General features: G+C 42.1%; 1 protein-coding gene and 1 pseudogene across 2 annotated transcripts in view; both read left to right on the top strand.

Annotated features, from left to right (window-relative positions):
- LOC311109255 (protein 4.1-like) overlaps positions 1-6,861 on the top strand; it is a 54,561-nt pseudogene extending 47,700 nt beyond the window's left edge. The window contains exons 22-23 of the transcript in view: positions 4,633-4,713; positions 6,751-6,861. The product of the transcript in view is annotated as a protein 4.1-like (transcript). The remainder of the gene's footprint in view (positions 1-4,632; positions 4,714-6,750) is intronic.
- A 7,319-nt stretch (positions 6,862-14,180) lies between these two features.
- LOC311109040 (zinc finger and BTB domain-containing protein 14-like) lies at positions 14,181-17,488 on the top strand. Its single transcript, XM_084151823.1, has 2 exons — positions 14,181-14,334; positions 15,586-17,488. The coding sequence occupies exons 1-2, from the start codon at positions 14,193-14,195 to the stop codon at positions 16,935-16,937; spliced, it is 1,494 nt and encodes a 497-aa protein (XP_084007949.1). The 5' UTR covers positions 14,181-14,192; the 3' UTR covers positions 16,938-17,488.
- Positions 17,489-19,409: the final 1,921 nt, after the last annotated feature.

The following is a 19,409-nucleotide window of genomic DNA, read 5'->3' as shown; positions in this document are numbered from 1 at the left end:
ACTTTTTTCTGGCCACTCTTCCGTAAAGCCCAGCTCTGTGGAGTGTACGGCTTAAAGTGGTCCTATGGACAGATACTCCAATCTCTGCTGTGGAGCTTTGCAGCTCCTTCAGGGTTATCTTTGGTCTCTTTGTTGCCTCTCTGATTAATGCCCTCCTTGCCTGGTCCGTGAGTTTTGGTAGGCGGCCCTCTCTTGGCAGGTTTGTTGTGGTGCCATATTCTTTCCATTTTTTAATAATGGATTGAATGGTGCTCTGTGGGATGTTCAATGTTTCTGATATCTTTTTATAACCCAACCCTGATCTGTACTTCTCCACAACTTTGTCCCTGACCTGTTTGGAGAGCTCCTTGGTCTTCATGGTGCCGCTTGCTTGGTGGTGCCCCTTGCTTAGTGGTGTTGCAGACTCTGGGGCCTTTCAGAACAGGTGTATATATACTGAGATCATGTGACAGATCATGTGACACTTATATTGCACACAGGTGGACTTTATTTAACTAATTATGTGACTTCTGAAGGTAATTGGTTGCACCAGATTTTATTTAGGGGCTTCATATCAAATGGGCTGAATACATATGCACGCACCACTTTTCCGTTATTTATTTTTATGCATTTTTTGAAACAAGTTATTTTTTTCATTTCACTTCACCAATTTGGATTATTTTGTGTATGTCCATTACATGAAATCCAAATAAAAATCCATTTAAATTACAGGTTGTAATGCAACAAAATAGGAAAAACGCCAAGGGAGATGAATAATTTTGCAAGGCACTGTAGGAGCAAGTCCATGTAATGCTTTGTAGGTTAGCAGTAAAACCTTGAAATCAGCCCTAGCCTTACCAGGAAGCCAGTGTAGAGAGGCTAGCACTGGAGTAATATGATCAAATTTTTGGGTTCTAGTCAAGATTCTAGCAGTTGTGTTTAGCACTAACTAAATTTTATTTAGTGCTTTATCCGGGTAGCCGGAGAGTAGAGCATTGCGGTAGTCTAATCTAGAAGTGACAAAAGCACTGACTAGCTTTTCTGCATCATTCTTGGACAAAAAGTTTCTGATTTTTACAATGTTATGAAGATGGAAAAAAGCTGTCCTTGAAATATTCTTGATATGTTTGTCAAAAGAGAGATCAGGGTCCAGAGTAATGCCGAGGTCCTTCACAGTTTTGTTTTAGACGACTGTAAAACCTTCAAGATTAATTGTCAGATCCAACAGAAGATCTCTTTGTTTCTGGAAAACGTACAATTGATTTGTCAGAGGACAAACCATCCACAGAGACAAACTGATATCTTTCCGACAGATAAGATCTAAACCAGGCAAGAACTTGTCCGTGTAGACCAATTAAGGTTTCCAAACTCTCCAAAAGAATGTGGTGATCGATGGTGTCAAAAGCAGCACTAAGGTCTAGGAGCACGAGGACAGATGCAGAGCCTTGGTCTGATGCCATTAAAAGGTCATTTACCACCTTCACGAGTGCAGTCTCAGTGGTATGATGGGGTCTATAACCAGACTGAAGTGTTTCATATACATTATATGTCTTCAGGAAGGCAGTAAGTTGCTGCACCACAGCTTTTTCTAAAATGTTTGAGAAGATATGGAGATTCGATATAGGCCAATCGTTTTTTACATTTTCTGGGTCAAGGTTTGGCTTTTTCAAGAGAGGCTTTATTACTGCCACTTTTAGTGAGTTTGGTACACATCCAGTGGATAGGGAGCCATTTATTATGTTCAACATAGGAGGGCCAAGCACAGGATGTAGCTCTTTCAGTAGTTTAGTTGGAATAGGATCCAGTATGCAGCTTGAAGGTTTAGAGGCCATTACTATTTTCATGAATGTGTCAAGCGATATAGGATTAAAAAAACGTGAGTGTCTCCATTGATCCTAGGTCCTGGCAGTTTTGTGCAGACTCAGGACCGCTGAGCTTTGGAGAAATACGCAGATTCAAAGAGGAGTCCGTAATTTGCTTTCTAATGATCATGATCTTTTCGTCAAAGAAGTTCATGAATTCATCACTGCTGAAGTGAAAGGCATCCTCTCTTGGGGAATGCTGCTTTTTAGTTAGCTTTGCGACAGTATCAAATATAAATGTTGGATTGTTCTTATTCTCCTCAATTAGGTTGGAAAAATAGGATGATCGAGCAGCAGTGAGTGCTCTTCGATATTGCACTGTACATTTTTTCCAAGCTAGTAGGAATTCTTCCAGTTTGGTGGAACGCCATTTCAGTTCCAATTTTCTGGAAGCTTGCTTCAGGGCTCGGGTATTCTCTGTATACCAGGGAGCTAGTTTCTTGTGACAAATATTTTTTGTTTTTAGGGGTGCGACTGCATCTAGGGTATTACGCAAGGTTACATTTAGATCCTCAGTTTGGTCGTTAACTGATTTTTGTACTCCAACGTCCTTGAGTAGGTGGAGGGAGTCTGGAAGGGCATCTAGAAAAACATTTAGATCCACAATATTTATTCCACAGGACAAAACTAGATCCAGGGTATGACTGTGGCAATGAGACATGTTGGACAAAACCCACTGAGTCGATGATGGCTCCGAAAACCTTTTGGAGTGGGTCTGTGGACTTTTCCATGTGAATATTAAAGTCACCAAAAAGTTGAATATTATCTGCCATGACTACAAGGTCCGATAGGAATTCAGGGAACTCAGTGAGGAACTCTGTATACGGCCCAGGAGTGTAAGGGTTGGTGTGAGGTGTGACCCAGGTGCGGTGCAGGATAGACAGTAGGCAGTAGGCAGAGATGGTGAAACAAGGATCTTTACTGGTGGTTCCGAAGCCAGGATACAAAACAACGGACTTAACATGATAAAAGAAAGGTGGAGCAAATAAGTCTCCAAAAACAGGCTTACAGCCAAAATACGAAATAGTATCTATGACTGAAATAATAAAGAAACAGGGAGAACACTTCTCGAGTACCTGTACATACTTCTCAGATTAGACACTTATTAGTACTGCTGAGCATAGAGAAACTAGCAGCAAAAACTGACAAAGGTGACACCAATTGGATGATGATTGGTCCAGACTGTGAGTAAGAGGTGCCTAAGGTTGTGGGAGGATGACACCTAGTGGGTCGCTCCGGAACTGCGACCCCCTCCTGTAACACAGGAGGACTTTAAACAGTAGCTATAAAAAGTGATTGAGCAGGCTGCATAGATTTCATAACTAGAAGCTCAAAAGAAGAAAACGCAGTCATTTTTGGGGTGGTAAATTGAAATTTGCAATCGTAAATGTTAGCAACACCTCCGCCTTTGCGGGATGCGCGGGGGATATGGTCACTAGTGTAACCAGGAGGAGAGGACTCATTTAACACAGTAAATTCATCAGGCTTAAGCCATGTTTTAGTCAGGCCAATCACATCAAGATTATGATCAGTGATTAGGTCATTGACCATAACTGCCTTGGAAGTGAGGTATCTAACATTAAATAGCCCTATTTTGAGATGTGAGATATCACAATCTCTTTCAATAATGACAGGAATGGAGGAGGTCTTTATTCCAGTGAGATTGCTAAGGCGAACACCGTCATGTTTAGTTTTGCTCAACTTAGATCGAGGCACAGACACGGTTTCAATGGGGATAGCTGAGCTGACTACACTGACTGTGCTAGTGGCAGACTCCACTAGGCTGGCAGGCTGGCTAACAGCTTGCTGCCTGGCCTGCACCCTATCTCATTGTGGAGCTAGAGGAGTTAGAGCCCTGTCTATGTTGGTAGATAAGATGAGAGCACCCCTCCAGCTAGGATGGAGTCTGTCACTCCTCAGCAGGCCAGGCTTGGTCCTGTTTGTGGGTGAGTCCCAGGAAGAGGGCCAATTATCTACAAATTCTATCTTTTGGGAGGGGCAGAAAATAGTTTTCAACCAGCGATTGAGTTCTGAGACTCTGCTGTAGAGCTCATCACTCGCCCTAACTGGGAGGGGGCCAGAGACAATTACTCGATGCCGACACATCTTTCTAGCTATTTTACACGCTGAAGCTATGTTGCTCTTGGTGACCTCTGACTGTTTCATCCTAACATCGTTGGTGCCGACGTGGATAACAATATCCCTATACTCTCTACACTCGCCAGTTTTTGCCTTAGCCAGCACCATCTTCAGATTAGCCTTTACCTCGGTAGCCCTCCCCCCTGGTAAACAGTGTATGATCGCTGGATGATTTCCTTTTTTTTGTGAAGCTTGCGTTGAACAAGCTTCCATTACCCCTGTCACAAGGGGATTTATGGCTGATTTAAGATGAAATCGTCAACCCTGTTACGGTCAACCCTGTTACGGTCAACCCTGTTACTTTATTTGGCACTTACTATAGTCGTTCTTTTATTTTTTATTTTATTAAGTTGAACATGTGATCTTTAAAATAAAGAATGTTAAAATAAAAATTCACCAAGTTCCACTACCCAAAAGGGACTAATTTCATGGAACGACCCAGTGGCATGGGTAGCATACTGTATGAGTGAATAGGGCGGGGGCATGGATACTACTGGTTTGTTAGTGGTGCATATCATTTCACTATTAGGTGGTTCCAATGGCTCAGTTGGTTTCGAGCTTGGTGCTTCCAATACCACAGCTGTGGGTTCCTTTAGGCTAAGTTTTTTTTTGTCTGAAATGTCCCTCAAATTCAATTACATTTATTTTCCAGACTGTGAAAGGTGGCATCTCGGAAACGAGGATCGAGAAGAGAATCGTAATCTCGGGTGATGCAGACATTGATCATGACGAGGTAATAAAATATACTGTTCCTTCACTCTTACACTGTGTGTCCTCTAGCATGCATCCTAAGTATCCTTACAGCTACTAAAAAGGCTTAGCTATTGTAACAAGACGAGTGGCAACTGGAGACATTGCTGATGTCAGGATATTCGGCCCCCTACCCAACGAACAAACTGGTGGCGATGACATCATTATGCCGTTTTTTATGATGTCATGGTCCAGCTGTATACTAGTTGATATCGCTTTTTAGCAACCAGAAAAAGACGTCTTTATCTGGTTGTAATCTGACCAGATAACAATATGAAGTATTTTCGATGACTTCTTCAAGTCGTCATGAAAGATACGTCTTTACATGGTTTCTACAGAAACCATCTGGTTGTAACCTGGTTACATGGCATCTCCTCAACCAGAATACCAGTTAACAACCAGGAAATTGAATTTGCCAAATTCTGCTTGCTGGGTGTTAATATAATATGGGTGTTGTGTTGAGAGAGACTGACAGAACAGAATCGATAGTTCTATTGATCAATAGCTGAGAGCAGTGACCGGAAGGTGCACACACACAGCGACAGAGGTGTACCCAACCACACAGTGACAGAGGTTTACCCAACCACACAGTGACAGAGGTGTACCCAACCACACAGTGACAGAGGTGTACCCAACCACACAGTGACAGAGGTTTACCCAACCACACAGTGACAGAGGTGTACCCAACCACACAGTGACAGAGGTGTACCCAACCACACAGTGACAGAGGTGTACCCAACCACACAGTGACAGAGGTTTACCCAACCACACAGTGACAGAGGTGTACCCAACCACACAGTGACAGAGGTGTACCCAACCACACAGCGACAGAGGTGTAACCAACCACACAGCGACAGAGCTGTACCCAACCACACAGTGACAGAGGTTTACCCAACCACACAGTGACAGAGGTGTACCCAACCACACAGTGACAGAGGTGTACCCAACCACACAGTGACAGAGCTGTACCCAACCACACAGTGACAGAGGTGTACCCAACCACACAGTGACAGAGGTGTACCCAACCACACAGTGACAGAGCTGTACCCAACCACACAGTGACAGAGGTGTACCCAACCACACAGTGACAGAGGTGTACCCAACCACACAGCGACAGAGCTGTACCCAACCACACAGTGACAGAGGTTTACCCAACCACACAGTGACAGAGGTGTACCCAACCACACAGTGACAGAGGTGTACCCAACCACACAGTGACAGAGCTGTACCCAACCACACAGTGACAGAGGTGTACCCAACCACACAGTGACAGAGGTGTAACCAACCACACAGCGACAGAGGTGTACCCAACCACACAGTGACAGAGGTGTACCCAACCACACAGTGACAGAGGTGTAACCAACCACACAGCGACAGAGCTGTACCCAACCACACAGTGACAGAGGTTTACCCAACCACACAGTGACAGAGGTGTACCCAACCACACAGTGACAGAGGTGTACCCAACCACACAGTGACAGAGCTGTACCCAACCACACAGTGACAGAGGTGTACCCAACCACACAGCGACAGAGGTGTACCCAACCACACAGCGACAGAGGTTTACCCAACCACACAGTGACAGAGGTGTACCCAACCACACAGCGACAGAGGTGTACCCAACCACACAGCGACAGAGGTGTACCCAACCACACAGCGACAGAGGTGTACCCAACCACACAGTGACAGAGGTGTACCCAACCACACAGTGACAGAGGTGTACCCAACCACACAGTGACAGAGGTGTACCCAACCACACAGTGACAGAGGTATACCCAACCACACAGTGACAGAGGTGTACCCAACCACACAGCGACAGAGGTGTACCCAACCACACAGCGACAGAGGTGTACCCAACCACACAGTGACAGAGGTGTAACCAACCACACAGCGACAGAGGTGTAACCAACCAAACAGCGACTAGTCCAACCCTTGCCCTTGTGATTCTGATCATACCCATTCCACCTTCCTCTCTGTTTCCCTCCATGGGGTGTTCGGCATACTGTCTGTCTGTCTGTAGGCCTTGGCTCAGGCCATAAAGGAGGCCAAAAAGGAGCACCCTGACATGTCAGTAACCAAAGTAGTGGTCCACAAAGAGACTGAGATCACGCCCGAGGAGGGCGAAGAGTGACCGCAGGTAAGGGGACTACGTCGGTCGGTCTGTGACGGCTGGGTCTGGCTGGCAGGACACTGACAAGTAACCCCCTCCATTCCCTCCACATCCATCCTCTGCCTCTTTTGCTGTCTACAGTCACCGGCTTCTCAGTAGGGCTGCTCCACGCTCAGCTTGCTGTACTAACCTGGGGCTGCTTTCAGCAGTCTATATATACTGTATGGAGTCTCTATATATACTGTATGGAGTCTCTATATATACTGTATGGAGTCTCTATATATACTGTATGGAGTCTCTCTATATATATAATGTATGGAGTCTCTATATATACGGTATGGAGTCTCTATATATATGGTATGGAGTCTCTATATATACTGTATGGAGTCTCTCTATATACTGTAAGGAGTATCTATACTCTATGGAGTCTCTCTATATATACTGTATGGAGTTTCTATGTATACCAAATGGAGTCTCTATATATACTGAATGGAGTCTCTATATACTGTATGGAGTCTCTCTATATACTGTATGGAGTCTCTATATATACTGTATGGAGTCTCTATATATACTGAATGGAGTCTCTATATACTGTATGGAGTCTCTCTATATACTGTATGGAGTCTCTCTATATACTGTATGGAGTCTCTCTATATACTGTATGGAGTCTCTATATATACTGTATGGAGTCTCTATATATACTGTATGGAGTCTCTCTATATACTGTATGGAGTCTCTCTATATACTGTATGGAGTCTCTCTATATACTGTATGGAGTCTCTATATATACTGTATGGAGTCTCTATATATACTGTATGGAGTCTCTCTATATACTGTATGGAGTCTCTCTATATACTGTATGGAGTCTCTCTATATACTGTATGGAGTCTCTATATATACTGTATGGAGTCTCTATATATACTGTATGGAGTCTCTATATATACTGTATGGAGTCTCTCTATATATATAATGTATGGAGTCTCTATATATACGGTATGGAGTCTCTATATATATATAATGTATGGAGTCTATATATATACGGTATGGAGTCTCTATATATATGGTATGGATTCTCTATATATACTGTAAGGAGTCTCTATACTCTATGGAGTCTCTCTATATATACTGTATGGAGTTTCTATGTATACCTAATGGAGTCTCTATATATACTGAATGGAGTCTCTATATACTGTATGGAGTCTCTCTATATACTGTATGGAGTCTCTATATATACTGTATGGAGTCTCTATATATACTGAATGGAGTCTCTATATACTGTATGGAGTCTCTCTATATACTGTATGGAGTCTCTCTATATACTGTATGGAGTCTCTATATATACTGTATGGAGTCTCTCTATATACTGTATGGAGTCTCTCTATATACTGTATGGAGTCTCTCTATATAATGTATGGAGTCTCTATATATACTGTATGGAGTCTCTCTATATACTGTATGGAGTCTCTATATATACTGTATGGAGTCTCTATATATACTGTATGGAGTCTCTATATACAGTGCATTCGGAAAGTATTCAGACCCCTTGACTTTTTCCACATTTTGTTACGTTACAGCCTTATTCTAAAAAAAATCCTCATCAATCTACAAATTTTTGCAAATGTATAATACAAATAACACTGAAATATCACATTTACATAAGTATTCAGACCCTTTGCTCAGTACTTTGTTGAATCACCTTTCGCAGCGATTACAGCCTCGAGTCTTCTTGGGTATGACTCTACAAGTTTTGTACACCTGTATTTGGGGAGTTTCTCCCGTTAATCTCTGCAGATCCTCTCAAGCTCTGTCAGGTTGGATGAGGAGCGTCGCTGCACAGCTATTTTCAGGTCTCCAGAGATGTTAGATCGGGTTCAAGTTCGGGCTCTGGCTGGACCACTCAAGGACATTCAGAGACGTGTCCCGAAGCCACTCCTGCATTGTCTTGGCTTTGTGCTTAGGGTGGTTGTCCTGTTGGAAGGTGAACTTTCGCCCCAGTCTGAGGTCCTGAGCGCTCTGGAGCAGGTTTTCATCAAAGATCTCTCTGTACTTTGCTCCGTTCATCTTTCCCTTGATCCTGACTGGTCTCCCAGTGACGGTTGGCATTCAGGCCAAAGAGTTCAATCTTGGTTTCATCAGACCATAAAAAATCTTGTTTCTCATAGTCTGAGAGTCTTTTAGGTGCCTTTTGGCAAACTCCAAGCGGGCTGTCATGTGCCTTTTACTGAGGAGTGGCTTCCATCTGGCCACTCTACCATAAAGGCCTGATTGGTGGAGTGCTGCAGAGATGGTTGTCCTTCTGGAAGGTTCTCCCATCTCCACAGAGGAACACTGGAGCTCTGTCAGAGTGACTATCGGGTTCTTGGTCACCTCCCTGACCAAGGCCCTTCTCCCCCGATTGCTCAGTTAGGCCGGGCGGCCAGCTCTAAGAAGAGTCTTGGTGGTTCCAAACTTCTTCCATTTAAGAATGATGAAGGCCACTGTATTCTTGGGGACCTTCAATGCTGCAGATATTTTTTGGTACCCTTCCCCAGATCTGTGCCTCGACACAATCCTGGCTCGGAGCCCTGCGGACAATTCCTTCGACCTCCTGGCTTGGTTTTTGCTCTGACATGCACTGTCAACTGTGGGACCTTATATAGACAGGTGTGTGCCTTTCCAAAACATGTCCAATCAATTGAATTTACCACAGGTGGACTCCAGTCAAGTTGTAGAAACATCTCAATGATGATCAATGGAAACAGGATGCACTTATGTAAATAAGTTATTTCTGTTTTTAATTTCTATACATTTGCAAACATTTCTAAAAACCTGTTTTTGCTTTGTCATTATGGGGTATTCTGTGTAGATTGATGAGGGGGAAAATGAATTTTGTCCATTTTAGAATAAGGCTGCAACGTAACAAAATGTGGAAAAAGTGAAGGGGTCTGAATACTTTCCGAATACACTGTATACTGTATGGAGAATCTCTATAGCCTTCCATGGCTGGCTTCTGTGCCTGTGATGGCTGCTCAGGAAATGTTATTGGTGCTAACGTTTGCATTTTCCTTTTAGCTTCTCATGCCATTATTGACAATAAGCAATTCAAATGTTGTGTGTTTGCAATTTATTTTTTAATGTCTTCTCTAAATTTTAAGTCGGGTTTTGATTGTTGTCTATATAATTATCTCTTCTTGACATCTCTGGTAGTGTTTAGAGGGTACTGGTTTTCAAACTGCCAGTTTGTCTCATTCCTATCAAGGGAGGGGTTACTTGATGAGTGTGTCGAACTACATTATCTGATTATATCATTATTTACCCTCTTTCTGGTTACAATGGTATAATGCTCAAGAGAGACACCAGTTTACATTTCTTATTGTCAAGGTGTCCGTATGCTGTAGTAGAGACATGTTGCTGGAGCTTGCTTGGCAAGGGCTGTCTAGTCTAGTATATTAACCCTTTAAAATAAATTGTCATGTCTAAGCATGCAGCTTGTATGAATCTGTGTCTGATAAGTGTTGGTTTAGATGGAAAAAGTTTATCCTGCTGATAACACACAAACCATTGACTGCCATTCACATGACCTCTCTCATGCTTTGCTTCTGATCTTAGATCATAACAGCGGCAGTAACAGAAAACATTTCCTTTTTTCCCATCCTTCTGAAAAATATGTACCGTCAACAAGAATGGGAGTGTTCTTCTGTTTCATCTAAGCACGTGCTCTATAAGGATACTCTCTCTCTCTCTTTCAGGATTGAAGGGTCACCGGGTTCACCAACGTTTCGGGAGCATTCTGTTAACGTTACTTCACGCTGTTCAGATTACGGGATGCAAGCAGGATACTGACGTTGCCAACAGACAGCACCCCACTGTAGTGGACACTACTACTGCATCTGACCACTACTGAACTAAACTCATCCACCCACACTCCCTCACTCACCATCACTACTGGCAAACACAGACCTCCAAAGCTACCTTCATCGGAACATGTATATTGCATGAAAAAGGGAACAATTCTGCATTTTTTGTAAAGGAAAGAAAACAAATACATTTTAGGAAATATCAAAAGGTATACATGTTTTACTCGACCTGTGCACTCAGACTCAAAGGAAGAAGAATGTATGTGATGAGAAGACAGTATAGGTTATTATGTTGTATTTATTATCAAACTGCTCACTTGGAAAAATGTATAATAGTAGGCTATGATGGCACAATATTTATCCACGCAATAGATGTGGCATTCGTCTTGCCATAAGTCCCGTTATTTATCCCAAATGCTGATTTTATCCAATTTTACATAGAGTATTGCCTTTAGAAAGACAAAAATAATATCTATGGTACTGGTACATACATTTTCTTAGTAGGCCATTCATCCTCAAAGATGATTTTGTTGTTTTTACTTTAATTGTAAATATGCTCATTTGGTTTTCCTTTAATTACAAGGCGAAGATGAGGATGATGTGGAATTATCTTGTAGAAGTGTTAGTTAGCAGGGAAAGTTAAACAGACTCCATTACTGTGACCTCGTGAGTTGATTAAGAAACCCCTTATAATACAGTATGTGTCTTCACACTGTGGATTGTACTTTTCTTGTTGGTTTGAATGTGAAATGACACCCTATTCCCTATGGGCTCTGGTCAAAAGTAGTGTACTATATAGGGACTAGGATGCCATTTTAGACATGTCCTTGTTTAGACACATTCTTAAAGGAAAATTCCACCCAAAAACGAACTTTTGGTATTTATTTCATTAGTCCATTGTTGACATAGTCCCAAAATGTTTTGCCTGTCAGCAATCAAGTTTTCAAGATATGTAACTTTCAAAATACAGAAATCATCCCTATATGATACATTTCATCATATGGGTGCTGCGTTTTGCGTCATATGATGCAAAATGCATCATACAGGGATGATTTCTGTATTTTGAAAGTTACATATCTTGAAAACTTGATTGCTGACAGGCAAAACATTTTGCGACTATCTCAACAATGGACTAATGAAATAAATACAAAAAAATTGTAGTCCTACCCAGAATCCTCCTCATCCCTGTGTGGCACATCCAAGCCTTAAAACTGTGCAGAATGGACAGACAACAACCTCAAGGACAAGCCTGCAGTGTGTGTTTGTGTGCTTGGTTTCTCAAAAGCCCATGTGTCAGTGGCCATCCCACACAGATGCATCATGCCCATCGAACCTGAGCTGGCACCATCGGGTGGCACATGCCCCCCTCAATATCATCCACTGGGATGAGAATACATAATTAGTAGTGTCTTATAGAATTAATACTAAGACATTATATATTTGGTCATCAGTGCCCCCTCAGAGATATTGGGAGCATGATGCCTCTGATCCCACCCCTTCAAATCATCAGCTGCAAAACCATCCATGTTGAATGTGTTTACCACAAGATAAATAAATGGATAAATACATTTTGTTGTTTCTATTTTCTTTTTTGTCAATCACTGAAAATGTATTTGTGTTGTGCTCTAATAAACTCATGGCCGTAACTACAGTGAAGCCATTTTCAGTAAGGTAATGACTTTCACAACCGGTTTAGAGTGACACTAGCCCACTACTTTCTCTTTCACCCTTCTCTTTTCTTCTAACTAGCTGCAAATTATTTAACGAAAGGAACCCCATTTAAATGAAACGTGTGACAAAATGGGTGAATTGTACTTTCGCTGAACAGAAGTGCAGAGTCCGGTTACAGTCACGTGTTGCAAGTTAACGTGTAATTCACTTTGGTTGCGTTTGACAGACTAGTAATGTTTCTAACCAAGCCAAATGTCCATCAGCAGGACGGTTACTTTGAATGACTCATTTGAGAAGCAGTATTTGGTGGGAAACTGAAATGTAATGTGATAATTCAGTTCCACAACAGCATTGTCTAAAGAGGGACCTAACCAGTCAGAAACGAGGGCCTCTATTCAAAAAGCATTTCAGAGTAGGAGTGTTGTCTATCCAGGATCAGCCAAACTGATTTGTGATCGCCCTGCTCAAAGGATGCTGGATGCTTATAGCTGTTTGTCACGAAATTAGCCTTTCTGAACAATAGATGTGTTGAAGCGTACAGTATCTATCTACTGTGTATTTCTCTCAGCCCAGTTAATTAAGTGTTAGTAACTTCAGCATTAACACATAATGCTGAAGTTATACATTATAGAAATGTTTCAAATGTGTCTTCAGCTTTGCTAAATTGTTTTTAGTGTATCAAACTGATCATTAGGCAATGGCAAAGTTGTTGACTACCTAGTACCCACAACTTATTTTCCATTACAGATTTGACCTTTTAGAGCAAATTGAATCTGGCTTTCCTCTAGTTCAGAGTGCAACTCCACCAATGCAACATGAAGTCAACTGTGAAGGCACAGCTGGTCTGGCATGAAGCAGATGGGGACATAGTGCCCACTGCCAATGGCTGTATAAGCATCATGTTAATTATTCTAACTCTGAACACAAACCATGACAAATATGTAATGATTGTCCAATCCAAGGCTTCAAGAGATGTGCAGGCAGCACATTGTTAAATAAACGAATGTAATTTCCAACAAATTAAAATAAAATCTCTGACATATAAAACATAAGGAATCAGTATGCAATGTGGCATCTCCAATTAGCATTAATTCTTGCATTGCAGTAGAGACTGAAGAAAATTGCTTTAATGTAATTTAGGCGTATACATTTAGAATACCAATAGAATACCGCTAAAGGGAACCATGACATTAATAGCCAATATCCATCTGCCCATTACAATTGAAGACCATAAAAAAATGGAAATAAGCCTAATAAATCCATTTAGGGCTACATTCCTTGTTAAAATAGTTTCTCAATAGGGATTATTCATTATTAAAACTGTATTGTGCTGTAAAATCAACATTTGATGGGGTATTTAATCAAATTATTATCGGCGGGCCATGTCAAACGCTCGAGTTTGACACTCCGCGCGGTGCGTGCACACCTGTAGGCTCAGTGGGTGAAACCGTGGCTAAAATTATTGAGGGTCAATGATATCGGGGATCCTTGGGACGTCCCTACCCTAAACCCTAAACATAATCCTTACCTAACCCTAACCTTACCTTAACCATTGTAAATGTTAACTTCAATGGGGTAGGGACGTCCTAAAGACTCTGGATTGCACGGACAAATTATTGAATATCTCTGTTTCATCTCGATAAAAAGCGCACTTGCTTCCCGCTCGTGACAGTAGCTTTCGCGGCCCAAATCTAGACCCGTTTTCCTTCTAGGTTCGCGCTCCAGAGACTTCTTATCAGTAATTTGCGTAAGTACACTGTGGTTTCTGCTTTTTGTGTTGTATTTACGCTTCGAGCGTTGCCGGATCCATTTACAATTGACGTACGTACGCGCATAGTCACTTGCATGCTGCAGTTCCGTGCTGGCGCAGCGCGTCCTTCCGTTTATGCTCGTCCTCAGGCCAACAACACACAAAGTGTATTATTCCTTTTTGACTGCTTGACATATATCGGAGACTTTCTCAAGGAGAGGACATATTGTACTACAGGTAAGAAACAGATTTTTAGCGAATCAGATCCGTTTACGAAATATTGCATAATGTTTAATCAAGATGCCTGCGCGCTCACGGTTTCGGCAAAAGCTCGAGTTCGTCATTTCAGGAGTGTTCATGGCTGCTCGGGCATTTTCCATGCTAGTGTGACGGGCGCTTCCTCGCGTGCCTGTTGCTAGTCGGATACACCACCCCTCTGTTCCACCGTTCAGAATGAGACAGATTGTTGTGTTGTCGTTTACATCGACATAAATTACGATTTTACAACCAAAAGCAACATTCTATTCATGTTCTGTTGAATACAATACGAATATAAGCAAAGGTGGATGCAAACTATAGCTAGCTAAAGGTTAGCAAAATAGGCTAGCTAACGTTAGCCAGTTAACGTTAGTTACGCTCCCCCAAATCTAAAGCTATATTGCTAGCTTTTCCAATCGGTTTACTGTATGCATGCAAGTTACCTCGCCAAGGTATTAGTTATACGAAATTGAGATGTATTGCTAAGCAAGCTGCATTAATAATGTGGCCAATTTAAACATGTTATATAATTTGTGATTTTCTGGGTTGAAAATGATCAAAGACTAAGGCATTCAATTGATGGGCGATTGTATCCGCCGGGATTGAATGTACTAAAATCATTTGGCCACCACAAACCTTGATTCGTTGATTATATTTCGTAAAAAAAAAAAATGAAATTCTTGAACAATGTGCCTATTTCCCTCTGGTCATGTGATACATGTCGGGAGGGGATGGTAAACTCGTTTTCTAAATGATCAAATCAAATGGTATTGGTCGCGTACACATGTTTTGAGGGGCAGCGAAATGCTTATATTTCTAGCTCGAACAGTGCAGTAATACCTATCAATACAAACAATTCATACAAATCCAAAAAATAAAGAAATATAATTGCAAATGATTGCAAATAGGCTACTCTCATAGTAATGCTTTCTTATCCCAGACATATGCACATAAATTACTACATTTATTAGGTTGATATGATAATAAATGAAGAAAAAAAAAAAACATTGCCTTTTAAGTCAGCCCATTATTCTGCCCCACAACAGCCATTATGATGTCATCCAGAGGAACATCATACATCGGGCCATGACACACAGTGCAGCAGCTAATGAGTCGCAATGTGGTTACCATTTTAGGATATTATGACCAGATTGCGTTTGGCCTATTTCCCAATGGTTCAGAGTGAAATGTATCCACAGACATCTAACAACATTCTTTCTATTGTTCCAGAATATCAATCCAAGATGTCAGAGAACGTGAAGTACATGGATGATGAACACAAGACCATCTTCCTGAAGATACTGAATGAGCAACGGTTGGAGGGTGAACACTGCGACATCGCGGTGGTGGTTGAAGATGTGAAGTTCAGGGCCCACCGCTGTGTGTTGGCGGCGTGCAGCAACTACTTCAAAAAGCTGTTCAAGAAGCATGAAGTCGACAACTCCTCAGTCATAGAAATCGACTTCATCCGCTCGGACATCTTCGAGGAGGTGTTGAACTACATGTACACGGCCAAGATTTCTGTGAAGATAAAGGACGTGAATTTGATGATGTCTTCGGGCCAGATACTCGGAATCCGTTTTCTGGACAAACTCTGTTCACAGAAGCGTGACATGTCCACTGAAGAAAGGAACGGCCAAAATGACAAACCCTTTCCCTGTGATATTCTCAAAATGGCTCTCCCTACTGATGACCCTACATTGGGCCAGGAAAATGACGTGCAGGTGCTAGGTGACCATGACGACACTCCTACTGACGACCTTGTGGAAGAGCCAATGACCAATCACGACTTGGACAAATTGCCCAACACGGCGTTGAGAGTGCAGGAGGCCATTCTCAAAGAATGGCCTCCTGTCAATGAGGACGTGCACAAGGTGAGCTGTTACGATCAGGACGTGGAACCCATGGACACGGAGCCAAAAGACCTTGCGGGTCACACCACAACAACCTTAGCGTTCGCTGACAGCATCGGCGAGGTGAAGGACGAGCAGCCCCCTGGGTGGACCACAGCCACGACGGACATGAAGTTCGAGTACCTCCTCTATGGCCACCGGGAACAGCTCGCCTGTCAGATCTGTGGAAAGACCTTCATCGACGAGAACCGTTTGAGGAAACACGAAAAGCTGCACTCGGCCGAACGTCCGTTCATCTGTGAAATCTGCAGCAAAGCCTTCACTACCCAGGCCCACCTGAAGGAGCACCTGAAGATCCACACAGGCTTCAAGCCCTACCGCTGCGACGTGTGTGGCAAGTCCTTCATCCGAGCGCCCGACCTCAAGAAGCATGAGCGGGTCCACAGCAACGAGCGTCCCTTTGGCTGCCAGATGTGCGACAAGGCCTTCAAGCACAAGTCCCACCTGAAGGACCACGAGAGGCGCCACAGGGGCGAGAAGCCCTTTGTCTGCGGCTCGTGCACCAAGGCCTTTGCCAAAGCCTCAGACCTAAAGAGACATGAGAACAACATGCACAGCGAGAGGAAGCAGATGCCGCCCAGCGCCCTGCAGACCGAGACTGAACAGCTGCAGGCAGCAGCCATGGCTGCTGAGGCCGAGCAACAACTGGAGTCCATAGCATGCTCATAGCAAACAACGTTTTGTAACATTACCTTACTTGTCAATCTGAGTTTTTTGATGATGTTTCATTTTGTATTTTCATTTTGGGAGGCTGAAAAACTCCAATAATCAGATAGATTTGATGTAGATAATTTTTCTTGAGAACATAGTGAAATAAGATAGGATTTGACTGCATTCATCTATTTTTTTAATTTATTTCACGCGATTTAGGCTTTCTCACACTTGATTATATTGTAATAATTAAATATTTTTGGGGGGTATTAATTTAAATCTGTTTGTGTAAATTTTATGGCAGTGTTATGGACAAATGCTCTGACTACTGTCTCTACTCGGTTTTGGTTGTCAATATATTAGTGCTGTTATACAGTACTGGTTCTATCAAGAAAAACTGGAAATTAAATGTTTGATTTGTAAAAATGTATTTAAAAAATGGTTAGAAACCACAACTTTTTTGATGGTTAAATATTCCATTGCATCACATACACAAATCTTACTGTAATTGACATCAAAATATGTGTTGCTTTAATAAACATGCTAGCTTCAACTGCCAACAAATCATACATCTATTGTCATTTTCATTATTTTTGGAAATACATTATAGCTTTAATTTGTGTAGACTAGCCTATGCTTGCATGGATTAACATGTAAAATATATACAGTACCAGTCAAAAGTTTGGACACACCTACTCATTCAAGGGTTTTTCTTTATTTTTACTATTTTCTACATTGTAGAATAATAGTGAATACATCAAAACTATTAAATAACACATATGGAACCATGTAGAAACCAAAAAAGTGTTAAACAAATTAAATTATATTTTATATTTGAGATTCCTCAAATAGCCACCCTTTGCCTTGATGAGAGCCTTGCACACTCTTGGCATTCTCTCAACCAGCTTCACCTGGAATGCTTTTCCAACAGTCTTGAAGGAGTTCCCACATATGCTGAGCACTTGTTGGCTGCTTTTCCTTCACTCTGCCGTCCGACTCATCCCAAACCATCTCAATTGGGTTGAGGTCGGGGGATTGTGGAGGCCAGGTCATCTGATGCAGCACTCCATCACTCTCCTTCTTGGTAAAATAGCCCTTACACAGCCTGGAGGCATGTTGGGTCATTGTCCTGTTGAAAAACAAATGATAGTCCCACTAAGGCCAAACCAGATGGGATGGCGTATCGCTGCAGAATGCTGTGGTAGCCATGCTGGTTAAGTGTGCCTTGAATTCTAAATAAATCACGGACAGTGTCACCAGCAAAGCACCCCCACACCATAACACCTCCTCCTCCATGATTTACAGTGGGAACTACACATGCGGAGATCATCAGTTTTTGCGACTGCACTTGAAGAAACTTTCAAAGTTCTTGATATTTTCCATATTGACTGACCTTCATGTCGTAAAGTAATGATGGACTGTCGTTTCTCTTTGCTTATTTGAGCTGTTCTTGCCATGATATGGACTTGGTATTTTACGAAATAGGGCTATCTTCTGTATTCCCGCTTACCTTGTCACAACACAACTGATTGGCTCAAACGCATTAAGAAGGAAATAAATTCCACAAATTAACTTTTAAGAAGGCACACCTGTTAATTGAAATGCATTCCAGGTGACTACCTCATGAAGCTGGTTGAGAGAATGCCAAGAGTGTGCAAAGCTGTCATCAAGGCAAAGGGTGGCTATTTGAAGAATCTCAAATATATTTTGATTTGTTTAACACTTTTTTGGTTTCTACATGATTCCATATAGAACAATGGTGAAGAAATCAAAACTATGAAATAACACATACAGTGGGGAAAAAAAGTATTTAGTCAGCCACCAATTGTGCAAGTTCTCCCACTTAAAAAGATGAGAGAGGCCTGTAATTTTCATCATAGGTACACGTCAACTATGAAAAAATCCAGAAAATCACATTGTAGGATTTTTTATGAATTTATTTGCAAATTATGGTGGAAAATAAGTATTTGGTCAATAACAAAAGTTTCTCAATACTTTGTTATATACCCTTTGTTGGCAATGACACAGGTCAAACGTTTTCTGTAAGTCTTCACAAGGTTTTCACACACTGTTGCTGGAATATTGGCCCATTCCTCCATGCAGATCTCCTCTAGAGCAGTGATGTTTTAGGGCTGTCGCTGGGCAACACGGACTTTCAACTCCCTCCAAAGATTTTCTATGGGGTTGAGATCTGGAGACTGGCTAGGCCACTCCAGGACCTTGAAATGCTTCTTACGAAGCCACTCCTTCGTTGCCCGGGCGGTGTGTTTGGGATCATTGTCATGCTGAAAGACACAGCCACGTTTCATCTTCAATGCCATTGCTGATGGAAGGAGGTTTTCACTCAAAATCTCACGATACATGGCCCCATTCATTCTTTCCTTTACACAGATCAGTCGTCCTGGTCCCTTTGCAGAAAAACAGCCAAAAGCATGATGTTTCCACCCCCATGCTTCACAGTAGGTATGGTGTTCTTTGGATGCAACTCAG

The sequence above is a fragment of the Coregonus lavaretus genome (assembly GCF_964263955.1).
Source record: "Coregonus lavaretus genome assembly, chromosome: 34".
Lineage (NCBI taxonomy): Eukaryota > Metazoa > Chordata > Actinopteri > Salmoniformes > Salmonidae > Coregonus > Coregonus lavaretus.
The sequence above is the reverse complement of the archived record's forward strand: the minus strand, read 5'-3'. Positions and strand labels throughout refer to the sequence as shown.